Consider the following 11,237-nt stretch of genomic DNA (forward strand, 5'->3'; position numbering starts at 1 on the left):
GCCTGCCAACGCAGGAGACCCAAGACACACAGTTTTGATCCCTGGGTCAGGAAAATCCCCTGGAGAAGGAAATGGCAACCCACATCAGTATTCTTGCCTGGAGAGTTCCATGGACAGAGGGGCCTGGTGGGCTACAGTCCGTGGGGTGGCGAAGAGTCGGACGTGACTGAGCAACTGAGCATGTGTGCCTCCTTACTGAATCTAGTGTCAGCTCATTAGCAGTCCCTGGAAATCCCAAGTGGAATGTGAGCAAAAACTCAATTCAGCAAGCACACACTCAAGCCTGCTGAGGGCCAGGGCTGGGCTAAGGAGCCAGGATACAGGCACGACTGATTGGCAGCCTGTATGTATGTTCTAGGAACAGAACAGAGGTGACGTGGCGAAACAATGTAAGGTGGATGGCATGAGTTACCCTGACTCGATGAGGAAGGCCTGGACTTGAGATGGGGTCACTCATTCAACTGACTTTTGAGGGGCTCTGGGGCCTGGAAAGGACACTGATAAGATGTGCACATCCATTACCGCCCCACCAAACTGAAGGTGGTGGGGGGCGTTCAGGGGAGGGGGTGCGTTCTCCATTCCTCCCGCTCCCCCTCCCATGCCCCACCTCCCCTTCCCCCAAAGATGCCGGGAAACAGTCTGGGAGCTAGGACCTGCCTCCTGGGTGGTCCTCAGTCCACCTGACCCTGGCTATGCAAGTTACTTAACCCTCTTTATGTCTCGGGGTTCATTATCTGAAAAGTGGGGATAATGGTAGGACTTAGCTCATGGTGATTACGGGGATTAAATGAGGTCAGAAATGCCACATCTTCAAGGGGAGCCTGGTGTGCTATCTGTGTCGGCCAAGGGTTTGCTATTCCCACCCATGTGCCCTGCAGACCCCTGAGGAAGGGGTGCTGGTGACTGATGTAGAGGAGAGGCTTCCAGAGCAGGAAGGTCAGGCAGAGCCCACTGCGGCTTCAAGCATGCAACGGAGGGCACGTGTAGGGGGGCTTATCCCCCTGAACAAGGTGGTCTCTGCAAACTGAACTTCCTTTCATTGAAAAATCTCTGACATGTGAAATATCCCTGGTCTGGTGCCTGATCCAGGTGATAAGCGAACAGTGCTCACTTTTCACAATTTCATCACAATTAAACACAGTTCTGCTTACCACGAGGAGGGTGGATTTGCTGTCAGGCTCTGTTTGAAATTAACATATATTTTAAAATCGCACACCCTACCCGAAGAGGGGTGTCTGTATAATACCAGTACCCATTCATCTGTGCCTCGAAGGGATCAATCAAGTTTAGGATTATGGAATAGGAATCCCTGGCAAGGGCCTACCTAGATGAATATAACATCCTTATTTTTGAGATGAGGAAATGGAGATGCAAAGACTTTCAGTGGGTGTCCTTAGTGTTAGCCAGCTTGGGAAATAGTGACCACAGTCCACGGTGACAGGGGGACAGAACTGGGGAGGCAGGGGAGGAAAGTGTCCTTTGGGTTGCTAGGCTAGGCTTGGTCCTAGATTAGGCATGTCTCTTCATGCGTGCAGAGTCTGTAAATAATTGTAAAATGTTTGGGGAAGCAGACTTCACTCCTAGCAGCCAAAACTGCCAGTCCAGACACCGAGCTCAGGAAGGATTCCTTGTACCCAGCAGTCAGATTCTTACGGGGAATGCGAGTTGGGCTGTGGCGCTCTGAGGTCTCTCTGCAGAAGTCTGATTAAGGTAAGTGCACGTTTCAGAGGCCACTCATTGTCTGCGTTAAAGTTGTGCTAAATGGGTCACAGGCCTGATGTGAGGACACAACCAAGTTATGAGATCAAGCCCAGGGTGTGTACAATTAATGCTATAAGAAGGGTGGTGAGACACTGGAGTTTTAAAATCTGCTTTTAATTTGTATTGCCTCACTAAATTATTGGGCGATGTTAAACAGGATTCTTAGCTTCTCAATGCTCAAGTTTCTTCAGGAAGAATGAGAATTGTGAGTGTGGATTAAGGTTTTTTTTTTTTCCTGTTTTTACAGCTTAAAGAACCTAAAAAATTATAATAACCTGAATTGTATATTTCAGATGAGGAAACTGAAGCCCACAAAAAGTCAAGGGAGTAGTCTAAAGCCACGCAGCTAATAACAGAATTCCGGGGACCTGGTTTATGGATCCCATGCCCTTTTCGTAAAGTTCCATACTTATTTACAAAATGCTTTCAAATGCTTAGATGAACGTTTTCACGTTGTCGAACCAGCACGACCTCGTTTAAAAAGTATGAATCAAATTTCTGAGCTATTTCTCTCTATATCAGATGCTGCCTATAGCTTTGGCTGGCTGGCACCTTGATTCCTTCAGGAGAACAATTTCTACAAAGTAGAAAGTAGAAATTTCTACTTTCTCAATAGTAGTTGAAAACGCAGACTTTAAAAACCAGATCATCCACATCCCTGGATTTGAGTCTTCGGACCGTGATCAGGCGGGGCCTACACACGTGACACTCTCCCCTGTTTTGAGCTTGGTCTGTCCGGGGGAGGCCTTTTCAGTGAGCGCTGGGTCCCTGTCATAGATGGACTTGATGACTCTGCAGGCCACAGAGGGACGTGTGGTGTCATGTGTGGATAGAGCGTGAGGTTTTAGAGTGAGTTGAGCCTGGGTTTGAGGTCTAATTCTTTCAACATTGATTCAGCAAATATTCATGTGAGGGCTCTTATGTGCCAAATCCTGCACTGTGAGACCTTGGGTGGATCATTTAACTTCCCTAAGCCCCGGTTTTTTCTTCTGTTAAAAGTATAAACCCTTCCTTTTAGCACTGTTCTCAGGGTTAGAAATACGGTCTAAAACTGATTTCATACAAAGGAGGGATCGGTAAATGGTGGCTGCTATTTTTTTTTAATAAAAAAAATTTTTTTTAATTGAAGGATAATTGCTTTACAGAATTGTGTTGTTTTCTGCCAAACATCAACATGAATCAGCCAAGGGTATACCTATGTCCCCTCCCTCTTGGAGGTCGGGCTGCAGATACTGGAGAGATGGACAGTATATGCTCAGTAAATGGACAAACGGAAAACCAGACCAAAAGGGAGAGGCAAAGGGACAGTTAAAACATAAGAGAGAAGGGAGAAAACTCTTGAGTAAATAAATAGCTTATTTATCACCTTTGGAGAAAACCTACAAGTAATTAAAAATATGTGTGTGTGTATGTATGTACACACGCTATATTATTTGCTCTCTTGGAATCCTAAAATAGCAGAAGTAGAAGGAACTTAAACATTCTCTAGCTGAGCGCTCTTGCTTAAGAAGGAGGAAACAGGCTAAAGGGCATGTGGCTTGCGAAGGACTCATCCGAGTTCAGGACCCAGACCTCCCTGTTCCCTCTCGCCACCGTGGCCGCGGGGGTAGGATGAAAAACATTTTTAGAATGCAGCGAAAGGTAACTGACATGACGACTCCTCCAAAAGAATGCTATTCTGAAGGTCCTAGTTAGAATAAAGGAATGATTTTTAAAGGCTCTGGCGTCTGTGGGTTGCTTCCGCCCCCTGCTGGTGAGAGGAGAGTACGTCAGACCTGGGCCTTCAGCGAGTGAAATTTCAAGTTACCAGGGGACCACCTCCCCCAGAAGCCAAGCAGAATCTTCCAGATCAGAGAGGAAAAGAGACACAGATATTTGGGAAAGAAGGTGAGACTGGGGGAAATGCATAAACATTATATACACGCTGTTGAAGCGTAAGAAAAACAGTGGATGTGTCACCACAAAGGTAACTGTACATTTATTGTGTGTGTGTGTGTGTTAGTTGCTCAGTTGTGTCCACCTCTTTGCGATCCCATGGTCTGTCCATGGGGTTCTTTGGGCAAGAATACTGGAGTGGGTAGCTATTCCCTCCTCCAGGGGATCTTCCCCGCCCTGGGATCGAACCTAGGGTTCCTGAATTGCAGGCAGACTTTTTGCCGCCTGAGATACACAGCTCGTTTATTATTTGAAGAAAGTCTTGTTAGTTCCTGTCAAGTTTTGAATAAGGCTGGGGAGAGAGAGAGGAAAGGGTTTTTTACTTTTTACTTCATATACCAGAGATTTTTGTATTTTTCATTTTCATAATAATTAAAAAAATACATTTTTTGTTAAAATTTTTTTGGTTTCAGTATGGCCCAAGAAACCAAAAAAATTTAAGAAGAAATGTATATTTTAAATTATTATGAAAATGAAAAATACAAAATCTTTGGCATATGAAGTAAACTCATGTTGTTTCCCGGGGACTTCATACCCTTTCAGCTCATTCTTAAAATCCGGTCGGATCGCACCGGCGTAGAGGGCGCTGGGCTCCTTGGGTGACACTGCCCTCTACTGGTCATGGCGACGGACTCACTAAAATCCGGACTAAAAGTAAGACAAGTTCATTACCTGTTTGTGGTAAAATCTTTTGGCTTGACTATTAAATCCCTTTTTTTCTGATTCTGGAATTATCAAAGGCTGATATTTATAAGGGATGGAGGATTGTGTTGGATACGCAGCAGTAAAACCTAAACAATAAAAACAGAATAAAAATGAGATCAAAACAAAAAATGACTGACACGTGCACAAAACACAGAGCTATATGCTAACATTTTATTTTAAGTGGAATAAAAGCGAAACCTGCCTTTGGACAAGAGATAAACGTGAAACTGGATTTTTTTAAAGACCCTCTTGGTAAGTTTTTGGTGTTCCCCCCTCCCCCTCCCTGCCCCCCCGCCCCGACAGCTCTTACACTAGTGAGACTCCGTCACATAGCTGAAGCATTTTGTCCCAGAGAAGAGGAAGGATCTGACAGGAAAGGCATTCTTGCCACAAAACCATCTGGGGCAATCTTGAAGAGAAGCACGCAGGGCAACAGAGAGCTTTCACTCTTCCTCAGCCCAGTCACAGGCAAGCAACGCACCATAAAGATGCAGAGAGGCTGATAAATCTCAGAATGGGGCTCCTGGCCACTCTTCAGGACACAATGCAAGACAAATGTAAGTTTAAGTTTCTGCTTTAAGCAGACTTGGGGAGAAAAAGCAGAAGAGGACCATTTATAGAAAACAAGTTAAGTTTTTATCCGTCTGGATTGTGAGGTGCCAGTGATAGATGAACTCCCCCTTTTCTCCCTCTCACTCCCCACGGATGGTGCAGAGAAGAGACAGCTGCACAGAGGAAGGGCTCTGAGGCCTGCACCGGGCCCCCTCGAGCAGTTTCCTCAGTGTCGATTAGCACAGGCACGCGAGAAAGCTCCACACGGCTGGGAAAAGACTCCGCTGAGAAACATCAGAGTGGGACAACGAGGCCTGAACACCGGGAACAGCAGCCGTTCCCGTCCCCCAAGTCAGAGTGGAAAATTTCACAATTCGTGCAACAAAAGGAACATATGCAGAAGGGTTTTGCTTCAGAGATAGGGCAGAATTGTGTGCTGTGCGCTCAGTCACGCCAGACTCTGTGCGACCCCATGGACTGTGTGGCCTGCCAGGCTCCTCTGTTCATGGAATTTTCCAGGCAAGAATACTAGAGTGGCTTGCCATTTCCTTCTCCAGGGGAATCTTCCCGACCCAGGGATCGAACCCTTGTCTCTTGCGTTTCTCCTGCATTGGCAGATGGCTTCTTTACCACTGTACCAGCTGGGAAGCCCAGGGCAAAATTACCCTTGGACTAAGTGTTGCTCTGGTTCCAGCTAACAAAACTTAAAAGCAAGACTTGCAAAGGTCAAACTGTTTCCAAGTAATATAACTGCATCCCAGAACAAAGCATAACAATTTATAGGACTACTAAAACATACAGTACTCAACAGGTAAAACTATCTGGCATTTGATAAAAAAAAAAAAAATGATGGCCATGCAAAGAAGGAAAAAAATGCAATTCACAATGAGGAAAAAAATAAACAAGTGATTAAATCTAACTCTGAAATGATATAGATGATAGAACACAAGAACATTATTACATTATTAATAAAACATTATGACAATAATAATTGTATTCGATATGTTCAAGAAGCTAGAAAAAAGATTGAACACATAAAGAAGGTACATGGAAGTATAAAGAAGATCCAAATCAAACTCCTGAGGGTGAAAACGAAAAAGTCTGAGATTAAAAATACACTAGATAAGGGGCTTCCCTGGCAGTTCAGTCAGTAAAGAGTCCACCTGCCAATGCAAGAGAGCTGGGTTCGATCCCTGGGTCGGGAAGATCCCCTGGAGAAGGAAATGGCAACCCACCCTAGTATTCTTGCCTGGGAAATCCCATGGACAGAGGACCCTGGTGGGCTACAATCCATGGAGTCGAAAGAGTCAGACATGACTTAGCAACTAAGCCAAAACCAAGATAAGATTAACAGTAGACTAGATACTGCAGAAAAAAAGAGTGAACTTGAAGATGTTGAAATAGAAACTATCCGAAACAAAACACAGAGAGAAAGGACCAAAAACCCAGAGTATCAGTGAGCTATGTGCAAATGTCAAGGAACTAATATACATGTACCTGGGCTCTCCCAAGAAGCAAGGTGGGAGAGAGGAACTAGAAAAAAATATTTCAAGAAAAAAGTGGCTGAAATTTTCCAAATTTGATATAAAAAAACCCACAGACCCAGGAAAGTCAGTGACCCTCAAGCACATGAAATAAGAATTAAACTATATCAAGGCACATAATAATCAAATTTCTTTTTAAAAGAAGTAGAAAATCTTAAAATCAGGCAGAAGAAAAAAAAGACACATTATACACAACGGAACAAATATATTTACTGTCAGAAACAACTTTTGTAAAATACCAGAAGGGAAAAACTGTCACTCTAGAATCCTGTACCCAGTAAAAATATCTCTTAAAGATGAATGCAAAATATTTTTGAAGACACAGAAGAACTGAAAGAATTAATCACCAGCAAACTGGAGCTATAAGAAATGAAAGGAGTCCTTCAGGCAAATGAAAAATGATAGCAGCCAGAAATCTGGAACTACGTAGAGGAATGAAGAGTGCTGGAAACAGTAAATATGTAGGTAAATGCAAAGTGTAGAACCTTGAGTATAAATGGATACGTTTAGATGTAAATATAATATTTGAATCATTTCTAACTGACTATTTAAAGCAACAATAACAACACTAATATGGCATTTATAATGTATGTAGAAGTTTGACAACAATAGCTCAAAGGCAAGGAAGGAAAAGCTAAAAATATACTGTTGTAAGGTTCTTCTGCTGTACATGAAGTGTAATAATATTATTTGATGGTAGAATTTGATAAAATTAAAGATGTACATTATAAACTCTATAGTACAGATCAGTAAACGTTTTCTATAAGGGCCAGATAGTAAATATTTAAGGCTTTGCAGGCTGGATAGTCTCCGTTGCAGCCATTCAGCTCTGCCATTCTAGAGCGAAAGAGCCACAGAGCACGTAAACAAACAGGCTTAACTATGTTCCAATGAAATGTTACTGATAGAAACAGGCAGCGTGTCCAATCGGGCCCAAGTGGCCAAAGTTTGCAATCCTTGCTCCAAAGCAGCACTATGAAAACACTGCAGAGTTATTCCTAAAACGCCAACAAAGGAAAGAAATAGAAACAAACAAACAAAAAAATATTCAGTACAGAAACATCCAGAAAATGTATATAAAGAACAGATGGGGCTGAGATTTCCCTGGTGGTCCGGTGGTTAAGGATCAGCCTTCCAGTGCAGGAGATATGGGGATCGCTGGTTGGAGAACTAATATTCCCACATGTCTGGGGCAACTAAGCCTGTCTACTCCAACTTCTGAGCCTAAAGAAGAGCCTGTGTTCTGCAGCCAGAGAAGCCCCCTCACGACAACCAGAGAAAGCCCACATGCCACAACAAAGACCCAGCGCAACCAAAGTCTTTTAAAAAAGTTATAAGAAAGAGCAGGTGAGACAAATAGAAAGCTAATAGATGGTAGGATTAAGCTCACACACCAATAATCACATTAAATTTAGAGTCTAAACATCCCAGTTTAAAGACAGAGATGGTTGAGATAGATAAAAAAGGGAGACCTAACTACAAGGTGTCTGCAAGAAACAGACTCTAAATATTGATACAAAACCAGGATTAGGTTAAAAGTAAAGGTATGAGTAAAAGATATACTATCCTATCAAAGCAAAGCTAGATATTAATGTCAGACAAAACAGATTTCAGAGCAAAAAATATTACCTGCAATAAAGAGGGTATAGTAATTTCATAATGATAAAGCATTCAATTCTGAAAAAGAATATAACAATTCTAAACTCTGATATACTCAATAATAAGAAATTCAAAATATAGGAAATAAAAAATGATAGAACTGCATGAAGAAATAGAAAGTCCACAATACTTGTCAGAGATTTCAAAATCCCTCCCTCAATAATTTAAACAAGTAGGTAGAAGATCAATAAAGATATAGAGACTTGACAATAATTACCTAACTTGACCACACTGACATTCATAGAACCCTTCACCTATCAATTCTATACAATCTATTCTAAAAAACTGAACAGAAAAAGTCTCCCAAATTATTCTATGAGGCCACTTATTGCCCCGATACCAAAACCAGACAGAGTTACTGCAGGAGGTGATGGGGAATCATTATAGTTCGTTAACTCATAAATATACATGCAGAAATTCTTATAAAAATGTTAGCAAATTAAACTCAACAGTATACAAAAAACGATGGTACGCCATGATCAAACATTTGAAAATCAATGTAATTCACCATATCGACAGACTAGAAAAGAAAAACTATATGATCATCTCCACAGATGCAGAATGGAATCACATAATATATACTTTTTTGGGTCTGGATGATTATACATTTTTGGGGGGAAGGGCTTCCTTGTGGCTCAGACGGTAAAGAGTCTGCCTGCAGTGCAGGAAGACCCTGGTTTGATCCCTGGGTCGGGAAGATTCCTGGAGAAGGGAATGGCAACCCACTCCAGTATTCTTGCCTGGGGAATCCCATGGACAGAGAAGCCTGGCAGGCTACAGTCCATGGGGTCGCAAAGAGTCCGGCACGACTGAGCAACCAACACACTTTCATAACTTTAACTTTTTAAAAAACTGCCAAACTCTTTTCTAAACTTGTTGCACTTTTGTACACGTCCACTATTAGCATGTAAGAACTACTGTTACTTCGTATCCTCAGTGACAAGGGGCAGTCTTTCAAATTCCAGCCATTCCACGAGGTGTGTAAAGGCATCTTACTGTGGCCTTAATTTGCTTATTGGCTAATGATGCTGAGCATCTCTTCATATGCTAATTGATGTTTATCCTTTTTTTGTGTGGTAAAGTGTCTGTTTAGTAGATGGAGAAAGCCTTTTATAAAACTCAGTGTTCTATGATTAAAAGAAAACCCTAGCAAACTAGGAAAAGAAGCAAATTTCCTTAATCTGATAAAGGGTATCGATGACAAAATCCTATAGCAAACAATTCTGAAAGATTTCTCTTGAGATAGAGCATGAAACCAGGCTAACTGCTTCTGTTCAACATTTTACTGAAGGACTCTAACCAGTGCAGAGGTTGAGAAAAACAAATAAAAATATATAAGATGAGAAAAGAAGGAAATAAAGCTGTCTTTATTCATAGATGATAAGACTGTATATGGAGAAATTTCAAAAGAATCTGTAGGTAATGTATTAAACATAATAACTGAATTTGGCAAGGTCAGTATAAAAAAAATCAATTTATTTTATTTTGATACCAGCAGCAAGCAATAGAAAATGAAATAAAAATAGTACTATTTACAATGGTATAAAAATCAAATGCTTAGAACAGATATATAGAAGATATGCAAGTCCTCTACATAGATAACTATAAAACGTTATTGGGAAAAATTTAAGAAGACTTAGATAAAAGAAAGGATATACGTGGACTGGAGAACTCAATGCTGTAAAAATGTAAATTATCCCTAACATGACTTCCAGAATCAATGCAATCTAAATCAAAAAGACAATAGGGATTTTTTTAGGACATTAATGTGCTGATTCCAAAATTTATATGGAGGGACCCGCCACTGCAGCGGACATGGGTTCAGTCCTGGTCTGGGAGCTGAGATCCCACAAGCCGAGGAGCGACTAGGCCCGCTTGCTGCAAACACTGAGCCCAAACCAGTGCTCCACAAGAAGCCGCCACAGTGAGAAGCCTGCACCCACGACCAGAGAACAGCTGCCCCTCACACAACTAGAGAAAACCATGCAGAGCGACCAAGACCCAGTGTAGCCATAAAGAAAGAAATCAATAATGAAATTTGTATGGAAATTCAGTGCAGCCAAGATAAATATAGTACACGGTTGAAGGACTTATGCTACTAGACTTAAAAAAAAAAAAGCTTGTTACATAGTTACAGTAATTAAGGGTAGTATTTGAACAGCCTAAAGAATACAGAAGCAGACCTGCATATACATAGACAAGGTTAACAACAATGATGGCAATGCAGAGTGGCCGAAAAAGAACGCTCTTTCAATCAATGGGGCTGGGTAATTAGATATACATATTGGAAACAATAGATTTGGACATTTTCATATCCTACACACAACTCCAAGTGAATCACAGGTCTAGATATGAAAGGTAAAATAATACAGTTATTAGAAAAAAACTATTCTGAGATAGGCAAAGATTTCTTAAATAGGACAGACATAAACACTACCTAGGGGCTTCCCTAGTGGCTCAGATGGTAAAGAATCTGCCTGCGTTGAGGGAAACCTGGGTTCAGTTCCTGGGTTGGGAAGATTTCCTAAAGAAGGGAATGGCTACCCGCTCCAGTATTCTTGCCTGGAGAATTCCATGGACAGAGGAGCCTGGCAGGCTACAGTCCATGGGATTGCAAAGAGTTGGACACGACTGAGCAACAATTTCACTTTCATACACTAACTAAAAGGGGAAATACTGATATTAATAAAATGCGCTATAGTAAAATCAAGAGCTTCTGTTTATTAGCACACCACCAGTCCATCCTAGAGGAAATCAGTCCTGAATATTCATTGGAAGGACTGATGCTGAAGCTGAAACTCCAATATTTTAGCCACCTAAAGTGAAGAACTGACTCATTTGAAAAGACCCTGATGCTGGGAAAGATTGAAGGTGGGAGGAGAAGGGGCCAACAGAGGATAAGGTGGTTGGATGGCATCATGGACTCAATGGACATGAGTTTGAATAAACTCCGGGAGTTGGAAATGGACAGGGAGTCCTGGCATGCTGCAGTCCATGGGGTCAAAAAGAGTTGGACACGACTGAGCAACTGAACTGAAGAGAATGTAAAGGGAAGTCACAGACTCAGGGAAGGTATTTGCT

General features: G+C 41.9%; 1 protein-coding gene across 1 annotated transcript in view; it reads right to left on the bottom strand.

The window, feature by feature from the left end:
* STPG1 (sperm-tail PG-rich repeat containing 1) overlaps positions 1-11,237 on the bottom strand; it is a 51,236-nt gene that overhangs the window by 37,997 nt on the left and 2,002 nt on the right. The window contains exon 2 of the mRNA XM_010830058.1: positions 4,369-4,487. Coding sequence (XP_010828360.1) covers positions 4,369-4,487 — 119 coding nt within the window. The remainder of the gene's footprint in view (positions 1-4,368; positions 4,488-11,237) is intronic.

This window comes from Bison bison, unplaced genomic scaffold, assembly GCF_000754665.1.
Source record: "Bison bison bison isolate TAMUID 2011002044 unplaced genomic scaffold, Bison_UMD1.0 scf7180017864516, whole genome shotgun sequence".
Lineage (NCBI taxonomy): Eukaryota > Metazoa > Chordata > Mammalia > Artiodactyla > Bovidae > Bison > Bison bison.